The sequence below is a fragment of the Callorhinchus milii genome, unplaced genomic scaffold, assembly GCF_018977255.1.
Source record: "Callorhinchus milii isolate IMCB2004 unplaced genomic scaffold, IMCB_Cmil_1.0 Scaffold12, whole genome shotgun sequence".
Taxonomy (NCBI): Eukaryota; Metazoa; Chordata; class Chondrichthyes; order Chimaeriformes; family Callorhinchidae; genus Callorhinchus; species Callorhinchus milii.
In genome coordinates, this window is record NW_024704753.1 from 11,168,125 (window position 1) to 11,192,687 (window position 24,563).

The 24,563-nt window shown below is 44.9% G+C and overlaps 1 protein-coding gene across 1 annotated transcript in view; it reads left to right on the plus strand.

The window, feature by feature from the left end:
- The first annotated feature begins 10,562 nt into the window (after positions 1-10,562).
- Positions 10,563-24,563, plus strand: part of lhfpl4a (LHFPL tetraspan subfamily member 4a) — a 68,129-nt gene continuing 54,128 nt past the window's right edge. The window contains exon 1 of the mRNA XM_007890248.1: positions 10,563-11,212. Within this exon, the coding sequence (XP_007888439.1) occupies positions 10,807-11,212 (406 nt within the window). The 5' untranslated portion in view covers positions 10,563-10,806. The remainder of the gene's footprint in view (positions 11,213-24,563) is intronic.

Consider the following 24,563-nt stretch of genomic DNA (forward strand, 5'->3'; position numbering starts at 1 on the left):
CTTTTCACGTCTTCTAGAAGTCTCAAAGTGCTTCACAGAATATAGTGTAAAGTGAATTGACTCTATATTTGTGGGCAAAACGCGGCAGCCAATTGCACACAGCAGTGTCCCACAGATAGTCATGGATTGAAATGACCAATTTTTATTGCTTTTTTTCTTGAGGGATTATTATTAGGCCTGTGGAGGAAGGAAACTTGCCCAAGGATTCGCCCTGCCTGGAATCGAACCCAGGTCACTCGCTTGTGCCCTAACCACTGAGCTACAGGACTCCATGAAGGCCCTATTAACCAAGGTTAAAATAAGGCCCATTTTTACAATTTTACTGTAAAGTGTATTTGACCCTCCTCGCCGATCTCCCCTCTTCCACTGTTCACAAAATCCAGCTCATTCAAAAGTCCGCCGCCCGCATTCTCATCCGCACCAAACTTCATACCCTGATTATTCCAGTTCTTGCCAAACTTCACTGGCTCCCTGTCACAGAGTTCATCAACTTCAACTTCACTCTAGTGTTTAAATCCCTCCATTCCTTGGCACCCCTAACTCTCTACTAGGTCCAGCTTCCTTCGCATCCCTCAAATCCTCTGCTCCACCATCGGCGGCCGTGCCTTCAGCTACTACATCCCAAAACTTTGGAACTTCCTACCTCAACCCCTTCGCCTCGCCCCTTTCATCCCCAATTGGAAAATACCAAGCAAATAGAGATGTAAAATGTGACTTGGAATGGAAGATCATATATGAGGCTTGCAGTGCGAAAGCCCAATTTTTAGGTCCTTTAAAGGCTGAATAAAAACACAAGTCACTGGGAAGACTCAGCAGGTCAGGCAGCATCTATGGAGAGAGGAAAGTGAGTGACTTTTAAATTTGATGACTTTTATTTCTGTGAGAAATTAACGAATGATCCTCTTGGAATTCCCATGCATTTGGGATGTTGTCTGGCTTTCCTCCAAAAATAAGTAAATAATTTTCAATGTGAACAATAAATTGCGACTTGTGCCAGGCTCTGTGTTTGTGTGCCAGGGGCCTGCTTAAATCTGTGTGTGTAACAGTACAGTATCGTTATTCTCAGCCTAGATCAAAATCAGGATCAGTCTCACATGAAACTTGACTTGGACATTCTTGGGAATTGGGAAGATCGATGGCAGATGAAATTTAATGCAGAGAAATGCAAAGTGCTTCACATGGGGACAAAAAAATCCAAGAAGGGACTATTATTTAAATGGTAAGAAAATAACCTGTACGGAAAATGGAAATGACCTCAGGATCCTGATTGATAATTAATTGAAACAATTGCAACAGTGCTCGGTAGTAGTAAGGCAACCCAGATACTGGGCTGCATTAAAAGGGCAATATTAAGCAGAAATTGTAGGGTAATCCTTTACAAATCACTGGTGCAACCGTACTTGGAACACTGTGTGCAGTTCTGGTCACCGCAATATAAAAGGGATATTGCAGCAATTGAGTGGATACAGAAGAGGGCAACCAACATGATTGATGGGATGGAGGGACAGGACTATAAGGAGCGATTAGATAAACTGGACATGTTCACATTGGAGAAGAACAGGTTGATGGGCGATATCATTAGAGTCTTTAAGATTCTGAAGGAAATAGATAATGTACAACAACAACAAGATTACATTTGTATAGTGCCTTTCACATCAGGAGGATGTCCCAAGGCGCTGGACAGTGTACAGCATTTCAGACCCGAGCTGGGGTCAGGGGGGGAGAAGGGAGGGGAATGGAGGTGGCCGATGGCATGGTCGAAGAGGAGGATCTTGAGGCGGGACTTAAAGAAGGCTAAGGAGGGGGCGAGGCGGAGTGATTGGGGGAATGGAATTCCAGAGGTTGGGGGCAGAGTGGCTGAAGGCTCTCCCGCCAATGGTGGGACGGATGGATTGGGGGACGTGGAGCAGGCCGGAGCCGGCCTAATGGAGGGAGCGGACGGGTTAGGAGGTTGCAGAGGTAGGATGGGGCGAGGCCATGGAGGACTTTGTAGGTGAGGACCAGGATCTTGAAATGGATCCTCTGATGCAAGGGAGCCAATGGAGTCAGGCTAGAATAGGGGAGATGGGATCACGGAGTTTGATGCAGGAGAGGGCATGGGCTGCAGAGTTCTGGATTATCTGCAGCCTGTGAAGGGGGGGGTTGGGAAGGTCGACAAGCAGGGCATTTGCATAGTCGAGCCTGGAGGTGATGAAGGCATGAACAAGAGTTTCAGTGGCCTGAGGGGTGAGGTAGTGGCATAGGTGAGGGAAGGCAGAGCAGTTCATGGCTTGGATGTGAGGAAGAAAAGACAGTTGAAGGTCGAACAAGACACCTAGGTTCCTGACTGGCTTGGCGAGTTGAAGTGTGCACCATGGAGGTTGGTGCTGCCAGAGCCTGCGGTGCTGGTGTGAGCCAATCAGGAGGGCCTCAGTCTTGTTCACATTCAACTATAGGAAATTTGCCCTCATCCAGGACTTGATGTCCGACAGGCAGTCTGTCATCCGCATACATATGGAAGTTGACCCCATGTCTGCAGATGATGTCACCAAGTAGATATTAAAGAGGAGAGGGCCAAGGACAGAGCCCTGGAGGATGTCAGACAGTGCGGGAGCTGGAGGAGACCATGATAAGCTGTTTTATCTTGTACTGAACAGAAGAACCAGAGGTCATGGCCTGCGATTGAAGGGAGAACAAATCTGCGGAAACGCTACTTCAGTGAGCGAGTAGTCAACTTATGGAACAGGCTCCCCAGGGGAAAAAATGGAAGCAGAAAATGTTGTTTGTTTCAAGAACAAATTAGATTTCTGTCAGAAAATAATATCCCGGGATATAGTTTAAGACACATGTCAAGCGATGGCCCAGGATGGTGGAAGGCAAACTAGATACTTGGTCTCCTTTCGCGTAGAAAATTCTTATTTTCTTATGAAGCTCAGGGAGAGCAATCAGGACAGAGCGGAGGCGGAGCCTGGGCCTAACGATCAACATAAAAGGAGCGGCTGAGGTAAACCTACTGTCGGAGCGACGAAAACGGAAAAAGTGACGTTGGTGTGACGTCATTTTTCAACAGCAGAACCAAGGATAAACATCGACAAACTGTCAGAAACTACAACACTGACAGCAAATTAAAACAAAAAACAAAAAATAAAAAAAAATTAAGAAAATATAGAAAACATTGTGTGAGAAGTTGATGTGGCAAGTGAAATGCGAGGAGTGTGACATGTGGGAGTTAATGGAGGACGCCCTGAGCCCGGGCGACTTCATCTGCAGCAAGTGTTTGCAACTCAGGAAGCTCCAGCTGAGAGTATCTGAGCTGGGAGCCGAGGTGCAGACACTGCGCTCCATCAGGGACAGTGAGAGGTTCCTGGATAGTATGATGGAGGAGGACATCACTCCACTGAGATTCGGGAGATACTTGCATCTGGTTAATGCTCAGGGACAGAATGGTTTCATCAGTCCTGCAGTTAATGGAACTTTTGAGAGAGGGATGATGGAGCCTTGGGCTTCGAACTTGTTCAACGGATGTGAGTATTTAATGGACCAGACACGTCAGGAGGTGGCCACCCCACCCCACACACCAAGGGTTCAGTTGGAAAATGACTGGGTGACTGTCCGGCATGGTAGGAAGAGGGGACGGGCTGGGCAGAATGCCCCCAATAGTGTAGCTCTCTCAAACCGGTACTCTGTACTGAACATTGAGAGTGTTGATATCTCCAAGGAGGACAGTATAAACCGATTGGTTGAAAAGGGGACATACGTAACAGGAGCAATGCTGTTGTCAGAGGGGATATAACAGCGAGAGGTATAGACTGACGTTTCTGTAACAGAAGATGGGAGTCAAGGATGGTGTGTTGCCTCCCTGGTGCAACAGTCTTAGACATCACAGAAAGGGTGGATAAAATTCTTCAGGGGGAAGGAGAACATCCAGAAGTGGTGGTCCAGGTGGGGATCCACGATATTGGTAAAAAAAAGGGCTGTGACTCTACAGGGTCAATATCAAAAGCTGGGGAACATACTAAAGAATCGAACATCCAAGCTGGTGATCTCTGGATTACTCCCTGTGCCTCGGGCAAATAAGTACCATAATGGCAGGATCAAACATATGAATGCTTAGCTGGAGAAATGGTCCAGAAAAGAGGGCTTCAGGTTTCTGGATCATTGGGACCAGTTCTGGGGTAGGTGGGACCTGTATCATATGGATGGGTTGCACCTAAACAGGGCTGAGGCGAATGTGCTTGCAGACAGGCTAACTAATGCTGTTCGGAGGGTTTAAACTAGTTTTGAAGGGGGAAGGGAATGAAAAAACGAAGAGCTAGAAAATGGAGAAATAAAACAGGGGAAGTGCAGAGCAGGTCAAGTCGGTCTTGGAGTGCATGTGCCTAAATGCACAGAGTTTAGCAAACAAGAGTGGTGAGCTGCAGGCTCAAGTGATCATAGGGGGATATGATGTAGTAGCAGTAACAGAGACTTGGCTCAAGCAAGGACAGGAATGGGAGCTGAATATTCCTGGCTATAATGTATTCAGGAGGGATAGGGGAGGAAAAAAGGAGGGGGTGTAGCAATGTTAATTAAGGATACGGTTATAGCCGTGGAAAGGCTCAAGGTGCTGGAGGGCCCCAAAACAGAATCTATCTGGTTAGAGTTAAGGAACAAAAAAAGGAGCTGTTACGCTGGTAGGGGTATACTATAGACCACCAAATAGTGGGAACGAAATAGATGAGCAGATCTGCAAGCAGATCTCAGACAGATGAAGGCCAACAGAATCGTGACAATGGGGCACTTTAATTATCCCAACATAGACTGACAAAACAACAGTGCAAAGGGCAAGGAGGGGGAAGATTCCTAAAATGCATACGGGACAACTTTCTTGATCAGTACGTTTCCAGCCCAACGAGGAAGGAAGCAGTGCTGAATCTAGTTCTGGGGAATTAAGTAGGGAAAGTGGAGCAGGTTTCAGTGGGAGAGCGCCTGGGCAATAGTGATCATAACATCATTAGATTCAGAGTGCATATGGAAAGAGACAAGGAACCATCTAAGGTGAAGATATTCAACTGGAAGGGGGCAAATTTCAGTGAGTTAAAAAGGGACCTAACCAAGGTGGATTGGAAAGAAAGATTGGCAGGTAAAACAACTAAAGAGCAGTGGGAAGTCTTCAAGGATGAGATAGCTCGGGAATAGAATAAATATATTCCCACAAAAAGGAAAAGTAGGGCTTTCAAACCTCCCTGGTGAAGATAATTGTATCTAGAATGAAGCAGAAAAAGGAGGCGTATGACAAATGTCAAACCCAAGATACAGGAGACAACCAAATAGAATATAGGAAGTGCAGAAGAGGTTTGAAAAAGGAAATAAGGGAGGCTAAAAGATTATATGAAAAAAGGTTAGCGGGTAACATTAAAGGGAATTCTAAAATATTTTACAAACATATCAAGAAAAAAAAGGCTAGTCAAAGGTAGGCTGGGGCCAATTAAGGACCAAGGGGGAAATCTTATTGTGGAGGCAGAGGGCATGGCTAATGTGCTGAATGTACAAAAAGGGACAGAAGGACAAACCTGGGAACTACAGGCCAGTCAGCCTAACATCAGTAGTGGGGAAACTCCTGCAGACTATAATCCGGGACAGAATAAATCTTTACTCAGAAGAATATGGGTTAATTAGGGACAGTCAGCACGGATTTGTTAGAGGCAAATCTTGTCTAACAAATGTAATAGAATTTTTCGATGAGGTAACCGAGAGGGTGGATAAAGGTAGTGCAGTTAATGTAATTTATATGGACTTTCAAAAGGCATTTGACAAAGTGCCACATGAAAGACTTGTAAGAAACACAGAAGCCCATGGTATAAAAGGGACAGTGGCAGTATGGATCCAGAACTGGATGGGAGACAGAAAGCAGAGAGTTGTGGTGAACGGCTGCTTTTCTGACTGGAGGGAAGTGTACAGTGGCGTCCCCCAGGGATCGGTATTAGGACCACTGCAAGCAGCCCCAACCTGCCACCCCTCTTGCCCCTCTCCCAACTCGTTGGCGGCTACCACCCACTTCCAGTCTGTTGGGCTGCTTGTTGGAGCATCCTCACCTCTAATTAGCGAATGAACCTGTCAGTCAAGCCAACTGACCATTTACCTAAGTTTTACTTAGCCCCCACCCCAGTATATTTTCACCCACCACCTATGGTATGATCTGACCAAAGCATTATATAGCTTGAGTAGGCTCCTGGGAATCTGAACTCGATATCTATCTGAACAGGCAGCTGGGACCTTGCTGATATCTCAACCAAAGGACAACACTTTTGACACAGCACTCCAACTAGTGAGGTCAATTGTAGCCCCACATTTGTTCTGCTGGTTAAGATTAACCAGGCTTCACACCAAGGTTCGAAGCTGCAACTTTCTAATTCGTCTGATCTGTACCTGCCAGGTGTTGAACGACCATCTAGTGACTATCCTCCTTGGGGGAGGTAAGTGTGGTCTCTATGGAGCTGAACTGGTTCAAAGGTGACAGGCTTGGCAATGGAATGTCGGGAATCGAGCCAGCCCTCTGGCGGTTTTGGTAGTCCGGTTCCTGAGCCGGATGGATCCGCAGTATTCTAGGGCACTGCTAATAACAGCACAGCCAGTCTGGCTCATCGGCATGACCTGGAAGTGCAGTCCAGTCACTGGCGGATGGGGGGAGGGCAAGGAGTCATCCCACTCAAGTCTGGTTAACCCTGCAAGCCAAAGGCCTAACAGGTAGGGTGGTCCTAGCTGAACAAGCAGTGGGAAAGCTTGTCAGACAGCAATATCAATGGCAAACTATGTAGTTTTAGCTGGTTAGACACAAACAGTATCCAAACTCACACTCTTGGGTCTCCAAACCTTGGCTCTTGCCAATGTGTGCCTAATAATAATAATCCTTGCATTATTCTTCCCCATACAGTTGGATAATACTATTGTAAATCAGAAGAAAGTTTCTCTCTGTTTCCTGGCAAATAATTCCCCAAATAAAATTGATCATTTTCTCCATGGCTGTTTAGGGGACATTGCTGTTCGCTTACCAATTTCTAAGTCACTAAATTTTTTGTAAATCTTGTGAAGCATTTGATGATGTGGTAAGGGATTATATCTACCTATTTGTTTTTTTTTGTCAGCCAGGTGTCTGAAACCCATCACCATGCTTACGAGTATTGAAACCAAGCCGAGATTTCCATGCAACCCACCTAGACATGGAAATCCCAGAGATAATAATAATCCCTGCATTTGATATAGCGCTTTTCACGTCGGGAGGATGTCCCAAAGCGCTTCACAGCACACTATAAGTGAATTGATTGTATATTTGTGGGCGAACGTGGCAGCCAATTGCTCACAGCAATGTCCCACAAACAGTCGTAGATTGAAAATGACCAATTTATTATTGTTTGGGGTTTTGGAGGGATTATTATTAGGCTCTGTGTGGAGTAAGGAAACTTGCCCAAGGTTTCGCCCTCTGCCTGGAATTGAGCTCAGGTCTCTCAGGTCTAATACTTTTTGGAATTAGATAACAACAACAAGATTTCAGGTAAGATAAGCAGGATATGTCACCCATTTCAACAATCTATTGCCTAATGATCCCTCCACTCCCCCACTCTCTCCCCATAGCCCTGCAAACTTGTCCTCCCCAAATAATTATCTACTTCTCTCTTAAAAGTTGTTATCGAATCAGCTTCCGTGCATTCCAGATCCAAAGAACTCGCTGTGTGAAAAAAATTCTCCTCACCCCCCTGTTTCTTTTAACAACTATTTTAAATCAGTGCCCTCAGGTTACTGACCGACCCACCACTGGAAATAGTTCCTCCTTGTTCACCCTATCGAATCCCCTCATAAATTTGAAAACTTCTATTAAGTCTCCTCTTAACCTTCTCTGCTCCAAGGAGAATAATCCTTGATTCACTAACCTCTCCTGATAATTTAGTCCCTCATTCCTGGTGCCATCCTGGTAAATCACCTTTTCACCCTCTCCAATGCCCTTGACATCCTTCCTAAAGTGTGGGGCCCAGAACTGAACACAGTCTCTCGCTGAGGCCTAACCAGTGTTTTTTAAAGATTCATCATAACCTGCCTTTTGTATTCTATGTCCCTATTTATAAAGCCTAGTATCCCATATGCTTTTTTAACAGGTTTATCTACAAAGATTTACTTAAATGAACCCCCAGGTCTCTCTGTTCCTTCACCCCTTTAAGATTGTACCATCAGTGTATATTGTCTCTCCTCATTCTTCCTCCCAAAATGCATCACTTCACATTTTTCCACATTAAACTTCATCTGCCCCCTGTCTGCCCATGTTACCAGTCTGTCTATGTCCTCCTGCAGTCTGCTGCTATCATCCCCACTGTTTACTACTTTTCCTAGCTTAGTATCATCTGCAAACTTGGTAATTCCCTTGCTTCTAATACCCTCCCTGTAGGATCTCAGCCCTTTTTTTCCCTGTGTCATGGATCCCAACATGGACCACGACTTCTGGATATTCTCCTTCCTCCTGTAGAATGTTTTGCACCCTTTCCATGATATCTTCAACCCTGGCACCAGGGAGGCAACATACCATGTGAGAGTCACATTTTTGGTTGCAGACGCCTGTCTACTCCTTTCACCATTGTGTCCGTAATGACAATTGTATTGACACTCTTCCCTGAGTCCCCCTGTACATCCATTGGGTTTTGACTCCCCTCACCAGAGGTGTCATCACCCTGACCAGTATTCAGTATAGTGAACCGGTTTGTGAGTGCCACACTCTCAGGGGATTTCTGCACTGCCCGTCCCTTCTTCCTACCATGCCAGGTGGTCACCCATTCACTCTCCTCCTGAACCCTCTGTGGCTGTGGGGTGGCCACTTCCTGAAACGTTTGATCCGTGAACTCTTCAGCCTCCCGTATGCTATGTAGTGACACCAGCCTCTCCTCAAGCTCAGAAACCCTGAAACTCAAGCTCAAACAGCCAGTGGCACTTCTTACACACGTTTGTCCAGGGCACACAAAGCATCCTGGAGTTCCCACATGGCACACAGTGTGCATGCAACCGGTCTCAGCTGCACTGACATATTCCCAGACATGTTTTATTTTGTTTTAATATAAATATTATGATTTATAATTATGCACCACTTTACTCCTCTGCACCAATTTTCCTCTGACACCAAATTCCTTAACAGAATTCTCACTCTGTTCCACCTCACTCAGTTCCCTCCTCACTCTGCTGGACTCTCTGCTCAAGTGAGGCACTCACAAGTCTTCTCCTTTCTATAGGACTCAAACAAAAGACCCAGTTTCGACTGGTCAGCAGATTTTTTAATCCTCAACACCTGGTATATGATTAACTGCTAATTGACTTGCTAATTGAGATGTTCCTAATGGTTAGAGGGTGTGCTGTGAACAGAATTTACTCCCCTGAGATTTTCCTTGATGATTTGTATTGGTAGGCTTAGTTGCCATGCCCACGTTGGGACTTGGAATCACATTGTCTAAGTTGTTACTCCAAAGGAGTGCTCGGGGAGTGTTGCATTATCAGAGGTGCCGTCCTGCACATGAGACGTTAAACTGAGGTCTCGCCTGCCTGTTCAGGTGGATGTTAAAGATCCCATGGCACTATTCATAAAGAAAAGGGAGTTTCTCTCTCTGGCTGTCCTGGCCAACAGTCCACCAAATGATGATGGTCATTCAGTCCACAGCTATTTGTGGGACACTGCTTTAGCAACTGGCTGCCATATTTTGCCCACAAAATACACAGTCAGTCCTCTTGCAGTATATCTTGTGAAGTGTTTTGAGACGTCTCAACAATTTGATAAAGCACGGAGTCCTGTAGCTCAGTGGTTAGAGCACTTGCCTTGCAAGCGAGACACCTGGGTTCAATTCCAGGCAGGGGGCGAAACCTTGGGCAAGTTTCCTTACTCCACACGCCTAATAATAATCCTTCCCCAAAAAATAATAAATTGGTCATTTTCAATCCACGACTCTTTGTGGGACACTACTGTGCGCAATTGGCTGCCATGTTTTGCCCACAAATGTACAGTAAATTCACTTTACAGTCTATTCTGTGAAGCGCTTTGAGACGTCGAGAAGACGTGAAAACGCTATATCAAATGCAAGGATTATTATTATAGATGTTGCTCAACAGAAAGAGATGGCTGATGCCACTATTAACGCACTTGATCAAGTCTATAGAGTGTGCATTCCATTCCAACAATTTATCTCTGGAATTCCCATGTGTAGCTGGGATGCATGGAATTCGCAGCTTGGTTTGGATATTTTTAAGCACTGTGATGGGTTTCCGCATTTGTCATACACCCAACTGGTTAAAAGAAAACTGAGGATGGCAGTCACTACAACATCCACTCTCAAAGGGTCTCCATTTGACAGATTCACATTGGATGATGTGGAAATGTTTCTGTGAAATTGATTGTATTTTGCTGGGCAGGTTGTTCCCCACCGCCACAGCAAAGCCTGGTCAGTGATGCTGTGGTTTAATATCGAGCACAATCAGAGGAGCCCAGGCTGGTAAACCGTGAAGCTGCGGGAGATACTCCCAGCAACACTGCATCAGCTCAGGAACGCGCATCTACTGAACAGCAAACTGTCGGGGGCGCGCAGGGGAGAGAGAGAGAATCAGAGAGAGAGAGAGAGAGAGATCATCGGGGGAAGATGGAGCATCTCAACACATAGCCGCCTCCAGATTCTATTTCTTTCTCCTTTACATCCTTGAAATTTTATTTTTTTAATATATATTTTTAAAGAGAGAGAGAAAAGAGGATAAGGTCGGGCCTTGAGGTTGCATTGAAAAGGAGGAATTAATTGCCATCCACTGAGGAGGGAGCGAGAGAAAGAGAAAATGTTACCTTCACAGGAGGCGTCCAAGATCTACCACGACAATTACATGCGGAATTCCAGGGCCATCGGCGTTCTCTGGGCCATCTTCACCATCTGCTTCGCCATTATTAACGTGGTGGTGTTTATTCAGCCTTACTGGATCGGGGACAGTGTGAACACCCCGTATCCTGGCTATTTCGGCCTCTTCCATTACTGTGTGGGGACGGGAGTGACCAGCCGGGACCTCAGCTGCCAGGGAACCTTCGCAGATTTCGACAGCATCCCCTCCGGGGCCTTCAAGGCGGCGGCGCTGTTCGTGCTGCTGTCCATGGTGCTGATCCTCACCTGCATCACCTGCTTCGCGCTCTTCTTCTTCTGTAACACGGCCACTGTCTACAAGATCTGTGCCTGGATGCAGCTACTAGCGGGTAAGCAGACTGGGGGTTATATAGCCAGAGAGGGGGTGGGGGAGAGGGGGGGGGAGGGGGGAGAGGGGGGGAGAGAGAGAGACTGAGAAAGGGAGAGAGAGAGGGGGAGAGAGAGGAGTTGGGGGGAGAGAGAGGGGAGAGAGATCCACTATCTACAAGACCAGCTGTCAGCGGGTACTCAGGTCGGGGAGTTTATGTAGAAAGAGAGTGGGAGCCGGGGAGGGGGGAGATGGGGGAGAGAGGGTTGGATAGAGAAGGAGAGACAGGGAGAGTTGGAGACAGGTGGAGAGACGCAAAGGGGGGAAGGATATAGAAGGAGAGAGAGGAGGAAGCGAAAGAGGGAGAGAGAGAGAGAGAGAGGCGAAAGAGGGAGGGAGGGAAGAGAGAGAGGGAGAGAGAAGGGGGAGATATGGAGGGAGACGGAAAGGGAGAGAAAGAGAGGGGGACACAGAGGGAGAGGGGAAGAGACTGGTGCTTCGTTCCTCACACACTGCCATTATCCATCCACTGCCCCCAAACAGCAGAAGGCGACCATCATGTAGACTGATGATGATGATGATGATGATGATGCCTCCAATACTATACTGTGAAGGGAATGTAACGCCAGCCCTGGTGTTGTTATGCGGGCGCTGTGGTGGCACACGCTGAGCGTTGTTTATGTGACTGATGCAGTGGATTGATGAAGGAGAGGAAACGGGGTGGGGGTGGGGGAGATCCCAGGGTCCGGCTTTCAGTGGAAACCTCTCAGTTTGCTCCATGCGGGGTGGGGCGATGTGAGAGCTCGTGTGGTGCCTGATAATCCGACTGAAATAACATGGCAAGTGTCATCACTGAATGTAAGATATTACATGCACCTTTCAAGAAGATTCAATATTTCCCATGAGAAATCGTGGCCAGTCCAGTGCACTACCTTCCCAATATGGTTGATTAATCAAAATGATCGATCCCCTCCCCCTGCCCCCACTGTAGATTATTGATACCGTAAAAGAGGTCGTCAAAGTGATGGCGGATCAGCTCGGGGTCTGTGTCCCCATCAGTAAATTGAATTACAGAAATGTGATACATTAGAAGAAAGCATCGTATAGATGACTGATACTGCACAGTTAATCGATCACACGGAGCACATTCCGAATGGAATAGCCGCAAAATAGCGATGTTGTGTTATCTTATGGGTAAGAGCAACGCAACATCTTATTTATTCATACAAATATTAATGGGAGCGGAGGGCTGTACCAGTCTGGCCTGAGCGCAGGGACAGACGCAGATATTTACAGTAAGTGTGGGTGTTTTGTGTCAACAATTAGTCGAGTGGATTGATTTTCGGATGTAATTATGGACACAGGAGAGCTCCAGCATTGTCAACCGTTGAGTTTCCATTTCACTGCATTTCACTTTACAGAAACCCGAGTTGATCTGTTAGCGAGAGACAGGAGCATGTTAGCCATCACTGAGCTGCCGCTCCGTGTAAAGAGGAGACTGAAGAAAGCAGGTTACTGACAGGAAATGGAGGTTCCCCTGCCCCCAGCCCTGGCCTGTCTTTCACATTGGAGGGCAGATCTGGGGGGGGGGGGGGGGGGGGGGGGGGAGAGACAACTAATAACCACTAGGTAATAATCCTTGCATTTGTTATAGCGCCTTATCACATCGTCGAGATGTCTCAAAGTGCTTCACAGGAATTTACTGGAAAGTGGGTTGAGACAGAGATAACTAAAGAGCATTGTCTATATCCGGCATTCTCTCTTTTATCAATGTTAAAGCTGGAGTATTGACCCCTGATTGAAACTACACATGTCTGATAACTCGCCATTGAGCCCTTTTCCCTTGGAGTGATGAGTTATCAGGAGTTAAGTGTATTTTCATTCTGTGCATTATAGAGAGGGGGCTGTGGTGGGGGAGGGGGGGGGGGGGTGGCGAAGAAGGGTAGGATGAACACCCCCTTGTATTAAGGATGTATCAATTAGTAGAATGCTACTGTTATATTGCTTGTTGCCACATTGTAAGGACTGAATAGAGAGGGAATTAGCTAGCTTTCGAAATCAGGCTGGAGCTCCTTACTCGTTTGTGTTAAAAGGCTTTGCTTTTCTCCTTGTTTATTGGATTATAAGGGAACCTTATTGATTACCAAAAGCAGGTTGATAATGTGAGAGGTTAGCTCTTCATCTGCCCTATCAGCTCTCATCATTGTCCAACTATTAGTGGATCTTATCATTTACAGTGTGCAAGAGACCAGCCATTGAAGTGTTACTCTGGGAGATGGTCTATGTACAAATTCAAATATATAAGAACTTAAGAACATAAGAAATGCTAGATTCCTTCAAACACAGATTAGATAGTTTTCTTTTAGGAAATAATATTATGTTATATAGTACATAGGTAGTTCAGGACACATGTGCCTGCGACCATCAGGTTTACAAAACACAACTAGTACCATGCATCCATTCATTTCTACAGTAGTATTGCTCTCTATTAAAGGTCTTGGGACCCTCCCCCCGTTTCTCATTTCAACCTCTACAATATTGGTCTTAAGCTGCCTCACTCAGCAGACAAAAGCCTGACCCATGAGGTCATACATGCCAGAAGGCTGAATCTCCTGTCTATTTGCAGTACCGGGGTGGGGGGGGGGGGATGTTGTCCTTCAGATAAGATGTTCAGCACAACTCAGAAAGAGAAGGGAGGTTCACCTGATATCATGGCCAACAACCCTTCACATTAAGGCTGTCTGTGGGACTTTGTTATGCATAGAATACATGCATTAAAAAAATCAGGACACATGACAGTCATTGCTGTAAAACAGTTTGCGATGTTTTGAGCTTATCAGCGTGATAAAAATCCAGTTGCTTCACCGTTGAGTTAACATTCAGCAGGTTAGTGTTTAAGGTACTACAATTGCCAATAACAACCATAGCTAGCAAATGGAAGCCAGCACTATTCCCAGTGTTCCGGCCAACAATCCGCCAAATAATGTTGGTACCCCAGATAAACTCCATCATCCACTTCATGTCTGTTTCTGGAACATTACGCAAATTGGCTGCCGCATTCACATGCAAAATCACTACAATTTACAGTACATTTTGTGAAGTGCTTTGCGATGTCCTCATGATGTGATGGTGCTGTATCAAATGTAAGGATTATTACACTAAACTTCTGATAACTGGTCACTCTAAGGGAAATGGGCTCAGTGACAAGTTATTCAGAGTGGTGAGTTATGCATGTGAATGAATACATAAATAAATGTAGCTGCAGATTGATAGCACGATGGCTTAAGCGGTAGTGACAAGTTAAGACAGTGTTTAGTTATTGGGAGTTTACTGTATTATGTTTAGGAAGTTCAAAGAGACTGCTAGAGTTTTGTGAATTGCATATTGCCTTTTACCTTTGGCAGCTGGGTTCAAATCTTCCTCAAACTGATGGGATAAAAGCTTCATCTCTCACTGCTGACTGTAGCAGTCCCAGGCAGAATGTGTTTGGACATTACCAGTCCAGGTCCTACTGAGCCAAGTTCAAGTACAAATTCGCCACCAATCAGAAAGACTAGAAGAATGGCTGGTGTGGGAAACAAAAATTTTGCATTGGTGCAGTGTGGGGCTTGTTCTCCCCAGACTGGGATTAACAACAACATTTCATTTATAGAGCACCTTTCATGTCGGGAGGACGTCCCAAGGCACTTAACATCCTGGAGTTAGGGTCATCGTATAGAGAAAACCATTCAACAACAACAACAACAAGATTCCATTTATTGAGCGCCTTTCACGTCGGGAGGACGTCCCAAGGCGCTGTACAGTTGGGTCAGGACCCGAGCAGTGGGGAAATGGTCAGGGTGAGGGGAGGGAAGGGAGGGAGCGAGGAGGGGGTAGAGAGTCGAGATTGAATATATATTCGGAACATCAAATTCCCTGCTTAATAACCACAACAATCATTTTATGTTATCTGTATCCTGGGAAACTGTAGGCTCGCTGGTCTGATTTTTTTTAATATACGCTTTCAGCTCATACACAGACTAATATCACTGTGATGAGCGACACTTCTCAAATATTACAAAATACAGTCAAAACACACAGCCAATCCATTTTATGGTATGTCCTGTGAAGTGCTTTGACACATCCTCCTGACATGATACAGGGCTGAATCAATGCAAGGATTATTATTATTACTATTTCCTTTAATATTTCTAATTCCCAAGTGTTTCTTCTTAAATCTATTTTCTTAACAACACTAGAGCCATTCATTCATAAGCAGAAGCATTTAATACAACATAGGTTATGATAAAATTGTTTAGATTACAGTTGTATTCACATTAGGATAATAATAGTAGTAATAATAGTAATAATTCTTGCATTTGATATTGAGCCTTATCACGACATCTCAGAGTTCTTGACAGAATATAATGTAAAGTGATGTACTGTGTGTATTTGTAGGAATGTCATAGGCAATGAGAGGGGGGTAATAATATTGGGTGTCAGGTAATATAGGTATGAAGAAAGGATGAGTAATTTGGAGCATCCTCCTTTGGTGGGAGGTAAGCGGGGTCTCCTTGGAGCTGAACTGGCTCTAGTCCGGTTCCTGTGCCAGGCAGATCCGCAGTATTCCAGGGCACCGTTGATGACAGCACAGTGCAGGCAGACTCATTGGCAGGACTTGAAAGGGCAGATCAATCACTGGGGGCAGCGAATCCTCCCACTCAGTTCCTATTAATCCAGCGAGCCAAAGCCCTAATGGGTTGGGTAGTCCTAGCTGGACAAGCAGTGGGAAGGTTTGCCATACAATGGCAAGCTATGTGGTTTTAGCTGGTTGGACTCCAGCAGTACCCCAACACACACACTGCCAGCCTTTGCTCTAACCAACCTGTGCCAAATACTTTCCTGTATTAGGTAAGCAAAATGTGTCCCTGCAGGGAGAGAGTGCGCATTCCATTCCAACAATCTATCTCTGGAATTCCCATATGTAGGTGGGATGGATCAATGGAATCGTTCAACAGGAACCAGATTAACACCTGAGCATCTAATAAAATGTTGAGGTGTTTGGAGAAAGATGGAAAATGGGATTAATAAAGAAATCATTTTGGATAAAACAGGAAGCAGTGATTCAAAAAAAAATACCTGCATTCCATTCCTTTAAAAATGAATTATGTTTCATTTTCATACACACAGAAGGAGATTTGGACTTGTGTATTTCGCTCCCCTGACCACAGGTGCCACTTTATATGGCCAGACTGAATTCCATTTGCGTTAAGTGACATACTAATGGCATTTAAATGTGAGATCAGACTTCCTCTCTTAGAAAATGAGAGTAGTGGATATATAGTTTCTAATGCACATGAGACCTGCTCTGTGAAGATCATGGACATTCACTGAGATCAGCTCTGCCCTTTCTCACAACTACTACTAATAATAAATGCATTAATAAAAATTCCAAATTATTGTGATGTTTCTCTATAAATACATAAATATATTCATTTTAGCCTTGAGCTTGTGTATGAATCAACAAATGTTTATAATTATAATAACATACTATTATATATTATTATGTGAATTTTATAATTACTATGTTTAATAATAAAGGGAGGTGGGAGGGAAAGATAACCAAAATTATAATCAGACCTGATATTATAAAAAGTAAGATCTTAAAGAGGAAAATTGATCCAAAATGCAGAAAATGTCAACAAGCACCAGAAACAGTGGGATCACATATTGTTGGCATGTCCAGCTCTAGCACAATCAGAATATCTGGCATAATAACGTAGCTAAATATATTCATTGGACAACTTGTAAACACTTTTATATACAACAACCACAACTTGCACATATAGCTTCTTATGCAGGTTAGCTTTTCAGAGTGATTAACAGTGGTTGAGCCTGACTCCGAGCCGGGTTGGGGGGGGGAGGGGAGGAGCGGGGGCTGGAGGTGACCGTAAGCACAGTCGAACAGCAAGGTTTTCAGGTGGGAGAGGGGAGAGAGGGGGCAAGGCAGAGGGATTGAGGGAGAATGTGCCAGAGTTTAGGGACATAGTGGCTGAAAGCGCAACCTCCAATAGTGGGGCGGAGGGTACAAGGGAAGAGCCGGCTGGTGGATTGGGGAGTGAGGAGGTCAAAGAGGTAGGGAGGTGCAAACGAGTCAAGGGAATTGAACACCAGTGTGAGGATCTTGAAGGCGATCCATTCGGTGATGGGGAGCCACTGGAGTTGGTACTGGAGGAGGCAAAGTAGATTTGTGTGTCATCTGCATACATGTGGAAGTTTACCCCGTTTCTTCGGATGACATCGCCCAGAGAGAGCATACAGATAAGGAAAATAAGGGCCAAGGATGGAGCCCTGGGGTGCCCCACAGGGGCAAGGGCGGGAGGAGAACCATTTGCCAAGATGAAATGGAAGCTGTTGGTTAAGTAGGACTCGAACCATGTGAGTGCGGTTCCGCTAAGGTGTATAAGGGAGAAGAGGTGGTGGAGAAGGATGGTCGACTGTGTTGAACAGAAAGAGAGGTTGTCATTTAATAATAATAATAATCCTTGCATTTGATATAGCGCTTTTCACGTCGGGAGGACGTCCCAAAGCGCTTCACAGAACACACTGTAAAGTGAATTGACTGTATATTTGTGGGCGAACGCGGCAGCCAATTGCGCACAGCAATGTCCCACAAACAGTCGTAGATTGAAAATGACCAATTTATTATTGTTTTTTTTTATGGAGGGATTATTATTAGGCTCTGTGTGGAGTAAGGAAACTTGCCCAAGGTTTCGCCCTCTGCCTGGAATTGAACTCAGTTCTCTCGCTTGCAAAGCGAGTGCTCTAACCACTAAGCTACAGGACTCCACAATTTGTGACTTTGATGTAAAGATCAACTGTTATGAACCTCAGCCACATAAGTGACATTGAGAAACCGCATCACAATTATATGGGATTCACAAATACATACAGACAGGACAATCATCTGTAACAATCATCAGATATTATCATAAAGAATCAAATAGATTGTACTTGTATTATTGATGTGGCTATACCAAGTGATTAGATTGTGAAAAAATAAGGAATTAGAGAAAATCAAGAAATATATTGATCTACAAATTAAATACGGTAATGTAAAACAAACGTAGTTCTTAGAATTATCAGTGTAATTGGGACTGATAATAAGACTATTCAAAAAATGGTTTGACAAAATACCTGGTAAACAAAATTTCCTACAAAAACTAACTCTTTTAGGAAGTTCAAATATATTAAGAAAAGTAACAATATGTAAGGTGGCAGTGTTATTGGCTGACCATCACTGAAAACCAGTAAAATTACCTCTACATGGTGACTTAAACTGTAATAACATAATAATAATCTTTCTGATTGGTATAACGCTGTTCACATCAGGACAACGCCTCAAAGTTTTGAAAGGATACAATGTAAAGTGAATTTTTGTGGGCAAACATCTTAAAATAATATTTTATCCATTTGATGTACGATGCAATACAAACAATTTACACTGATATAGCACCTTTCACAGCAGGAGGACATCTCAACACACAGACTGGGCTCTCAGACTGTGGGACTCAAGGGAAATGGGAGGGGAACGATAACTGAAAGCACAGTCAGACAGTGCACATTCAAGGTATGTTTTGATAATGTCAGGAGGAACATCATACTCATAATCCTACACATTGTACAAGCGTGTAAAGAAGATGTGATGCATCTAGAAATATATCCATTCAGTTCCTGTTCAGTGAAGGAATTCTGCATCACTTGTGACGATAATAGTAACAATAATAATAATCCTTCCATTTGGTATAGCGCCTTATCGCGTCATTGAGGCATCTCAAAGAGCTTCACAGAGATGTATTGTAAAGTGGATTGACTGTATTTTGCGACCACACAACAGCGTCCCACAAACAGTCGTGTATTGAGTGACCAGCATGAGACAGCAGAACTTGTGGGAGATTCTGTTAAATGTAACCTTGTTCTCTCGGGCTATACTGGAGGTTAGTGGAGTGCAGTAATGTTGAAAGGTGACCTTCTTCCATCATTGAAGTAAAGGAGCAAACTGGATTCACGCTCAGTGCTAACAACGTAGCATTAATCTATTAATGAGCGTGAATTCATGACAGCAGTGAGTGGGTTTAGAGTGGGATTCCATTCTAGTCAGTAGGAGGCGTGAGCAATTGTTGATTCACACACCTGCTCAAGGCAAAAGATGAAGCCTTGAGATTTCATTGAAAGTCTGAATTTTCTTTGAAATTGTGGCAGAAGGTCAGTGGCTCAGTGTTATGCACTCCTGCACCAAGCTCCGTGAGCCGATCACCTCCATCCTCACCCAGCTTCACTAGCTTCCCATCCCCCAGAGGATCGAGTTTAAAATCCTTGTCCTCACCTTTAAAGCTCTCCACGGCCTTGCTGCTCCTCCCTACATCTGTGCCCTACTAACGCCATACTGGGCTGTCCACTCCCTCCACTCGGCAGACTCTGGCCTGCTTCATGTCCCCTGCCCGCCCCACCATCAACAGTCGGACTTTCAGCCTTTCTGCCCCCACCCTCAGGAACTCCATCCCACAGTCCCTCCGCCTTGCCCCCTCCCTTGCCTCCTTCAAGAACTTCCTCCTCAACTGCACCTCTGGATACCCTCCTAACCCAACCTCTCTGCACTCCACCCCTCCTGATCCCAACTCGGGTCTAAATCCTTGACTGACCATTGCCTTGGGCCATCCTCTCAAAGTGAAAGGCGCTGTATAAATGTAATTTGTTGTTGGTATTTTACCTGTGCTCTCCTGCTATTTTGAAAGTATTGTTCTGGATTTGCTTGCATCTGTCCCAGTGTGCTTGTGGGGCTATTTTCCTATATAGAAATTAAATCCTAGTCATGGAGGAGGAGGTGGAGGTGCATTAGAGCAGAGATATAAAACTGCAACCATTGGAGGCCGTGCCTTCAGTCACTCTGCTCCTAACCTTCGGAACTCCCTGCCTCAATTCCTCGATCTCACACCCTCTTTATCTGTCTTTATATCCCCTTTAAAACCTATCTCTTAAGTGCACTTCAAGTCACTTCTTCTTGTCTCGGCATCCGACCCCTGTCCAAAATGCTATCCTATGTGAAGGGAGCTGTATTGTTGTTGTTGCAACTGAAGTTGGATTCTTCAAACCCCAGGTTTGTTTCCATCTGTTTACTGTATCCCTGGCAACCCATACTACTGTGGATTTAGGAATTGAGCTAATCTCACTAATGGAAAGTTCTCCAGTGAACTACCCTGCTGTTGAAAACTCTTCTAAATAAACCAACCATCTCTAAACAAACCAACCATCTCTGAGAGAATATTTCCAATTGTAAAAGCTCTGGATTATAAAATCCATGAATCCTTCGTGATCCAGCATGTGACACATAATAATATTAATAATCCTTGCATTTGATATAGTGACTTATCACATCTTCGAGAAGTTTCAACGCGATTCACAGAATAAACTGTAAAGTGAATTGACTGTATATTTTGTGGCGAAATGCAGCAGCCAATTGGGCACAGCAGTGTCCCACAATCAATCGTGGATGAGTGACCAAATAATTTTTTAAAAATGTTTTTNGAAGGAATTATTAGCCTCAGAAAGCAATCTGCCAATCGACTGACAACCAGGTTCCTATTTACTGTTAAGTAAGCAGAGACTTATGGAGTAAGGAAGCTTTACTAACCTAGGTCCTCTAACTTGTGAGGCAAGTGCTTTAACCAATATGCAAAAGGACTCCATGAAAGTCGAAGACAACCAGAATAGAAAACTAGGTGACAAATTGTCAGCCTGGCTCAGTCGGTAGCAGTTTTACCTCTTGGTCAGAAGGTTGTAGATTCAAGTCCAACATTGGGACTTGGAACTCACAAGTCTTGGCTGACGCTTCATTGCAGTACTGGGGGAGTGCTGCATTATCAGAGGATGATGCAGTCTGTGCCTGGTCATGTGGATATTAAATATCCTATGACACTATTTGAAAAGAGAAGAGAGTTTCTCTTGGTGTCCTGGCCAACAATCCAGCAGATAATAAAAATGGTCATTTACCCCATGGCTGTTGTAGTAGTCATTGCTGTGTCGTCTGAGCCCAATCCTATCTCGCGGAAGTCACCAGATAATAATATGATGCAGGAACTCTTGGTTCTGTTCTCTTCCCACCCCTAGCTCAGGACTGCAGAAATGATTCAATCATAGCACCTGACCTGCAATCTCAGTTCAGATCAACTAACTCAGGAATCAAGCCTGCAACCTTCTTGGTCTATACAGCTCAATTGCCACTCGACAGTTTATCAGTGGAGTTTCAGTTAAGAACTAATTGGCATCAGTGAGCAGTGTCCAAGAGTGAGCAATGCACCAAAGACTGAAGCATATGCTGTCATCACTGATGTGAATACTTGCTGGAGGCAGAGAGGAAACAGTTATTTATAAATTTCACTGAATGTGCAACAATAGAAATAAGAGTGATTTTGGAAAACCAATGTGAAAGTTGAGCAATCAGTCATCTCTCCCCAAGGATTTTTCCCTCTTTCATTCTTCAAACACTATATAGCTTCAAACACTTTAGCCTTCTCCCCATCCTCTCTTTCCCCCTCTGCTATGCTCGGCATCCAACCCTGGCCCTATGAATCGCTCTGACTTTCCCCTACTTGAAGGCAGCTGTACAAATGCAAGTTACTATGTTGCAGTGGTCTCATGTCCGAATAACGCTTAGTCTTTGGGCTCATTAATTCTCTGTCTCTGACCCTCGTGACGGTGCATAGATCACAGCTTCAGTCAGTAACACTACGTCAGTAAAATGTACAATCCTGTTCTGTACTGAGTTAGTTGAGAGGTACCATTTGGGATAACTACTATCCTCAACACTGCTGATCAAGGAAAAGACAATCCATCAGTAATGCCACTTTCATTGCTCTTGAAACAACTCCTGGTTGTTCAATGGTTGATAAAGTAGGGCTCTGCTGTATAGTCTCCTGTGATTATGAGCACATGGCCTGCGCATTAATGAACATTAATAATCACACATTAATAATGGCCACTTGGGTGAAATACAGGAAAAAGTCTATGTTCTACTATTCAGTCTGTAATTTGGACAACATGTGCCTAACTGTCTCCTCGCTATTTCCTCAATCTCTTCATCACTTCTGATACTATGAATTTCCACCACCTCAGTCACCCTCTCCTCCATGACCTCCCCGCAATCCTTCAGATGAAATGATAAACCGAGGTCGCATCTGCCCCTCCAGGTGGATGTTAAAGACCCCATGGTATGATTTGAAAAGAGAAGGGAGTTTCTTTCTTCCGGTGTCATGGCCAACAATCCCCCAAATAAATTTTCTCATTCACTTCCTAGTTGTTTGTGATACATTGTTGTTGCCAATGGACTGTCATGTTGACCTCCAAAATATTCATTAGCCAATGTCTTGAGTAGTCTCCTCAAATGCTTTTGTTATCACACACACAATCATTAGTGGTGTACTCCAAGGATTTTCCTTGTTCCTCTCTTTATCTTTATCCACATCAGTAACATGGCTCCACGACCCTATCACCCCATCCTCGCCCAGCTCCACTGGCTTCCCATCACACAGAGGATACAGTTCAAGATCCTGCTCCTCACCTTCAAAGCCCTCCATGGTTTTGCTCCCCCCCACCTCTGTGACCTCCTAACCCCCTACCACCCTGTTCGCTCCCTCCGCTCAGCGGGCTCCGGCTGCTCGATCCACTATTGATGGGCAGGCCTTCTGCCACTCTGCCCCCACCCTCTGGAACTCCATCCCACAGTCCCTCTGCCTCGCCCCCTCCCTTGCCACTTTCAAGACACATCTCAAGACCCTCTCTTCAACCATGCTTTCGATCTCCCTGCTTCCCCCCTTGCCCTCCACCCTCCCCGAACCCGACCCCCAGCTCGGGTCCGTAAAACTGTCTATCCAAATGTAATTTTGTTGCTGTTGTAACATCATGCACAGGCAAAGAATCAATGTCCACATGTATGCCAATGGCACAATGTTACCTCTGTGCCTTCACCCTCTATTCCAAGACCACTGTTGTCCTGACCAACTGCATCTCAGGCATCAAGTCTTGGATAAGCCTAATCTTCCTTCAGCTGAACGTTAACAAAACTGAAGCCTTAGCTTCTGCCACTTCCTCCTGTCTCTGGCCATGACTCATTAATCTCCCTGGTTTCTCACTCCAACCAACAGAACCATTGCACAACTTTAGGTTTCTGTTCAATGCTCAGCGCTGTTTTAACCCGATATCCAATCCTTGACTTAAGTTTTTCAGCTCCTCTGGAATGTTGCCCACATCCTTCTCAATGGTATGGAATCCACCTTGATTAGCATGCAGAGAGTCAAGCAGCTGCTTACCTCTCTGCATGCTAATCAAGGTGGAATCCAAACCGTTGCATGCATGTAAGCAGGATTAGTTGAGGTACAGATCAGCCATGATCTGATTAAATGGCGGAACAGAGAGCCCAGCAGCATGAGGAGGGAACTGATTAAGGTGGAACAGAGTGAGAATTCTGTTAAGGAATTTGGTGAGAGTGGGAATTCTTTAGCAAGAGAGATACCAGAGAGCAAAAGAGAACTCTTTCATTCAGCAGAAAAGTGGGAAATCTATCTTGAGGTAGAGGCAACCTTATATGTAAGCAGGCAAACAAGTCAATTAGCAGTTAATCATAAGCCAGGTTTGGGGGTTAAAAAATCTGCTGACAAGTCGAAAATAGCTGCTTTTGTTTGAGTCCTATATAAAGGAGAAGATTTGTGAGATGGAACAGAGTGAGAATTCTGTTAAGGAATTTGGTGAGAATTTGGTGCAGAGGGGGAAAGAGGTGCTTGATTATAAAATATATAATAGTTACACTAAAATAATAAAACATATCTGGGAATATGGCAGTGCAGCTGAGACTGGTTGCATGCACAGTAGGAACTCCAGGAAGCTTTGTGTGCCCTGGACAAACACATGTGTAGGAAGTGCCTCCGGCTGCTCAAGCTTGAGCTCAGAGTTACTGAACTCATCCCCCTGGTTCTCTGTACTAACTACTGATCAGGGTGATGACACCCCTGGGGAGGGGAGTCAAAAGCCAATGGATGCACAGGGGACACAGGGAAGAGTGTCAATGTAATTAATGGCTATTGGGGACACAATGGTGCAAGGAGCAGACAGGCATTTCTGCAACCAAACACTTGAATCTCACATGTTATGTTGCCTCCCTGGTGCAAGATTGAAGACGTCACAGAACGGGCGCAAAACGTTCTACAGGGGGAAGGGGAACATCCAGAAGTCGTGGTCCATGTTGGAATCCATGACGTTGGGAAAGAAAGGGACTGAGATCCTACAGGGAGAGTATCAGAAGCTCGGGAAAAAGCTGAAGAGTAGGACCTCAAAGGTGGTGA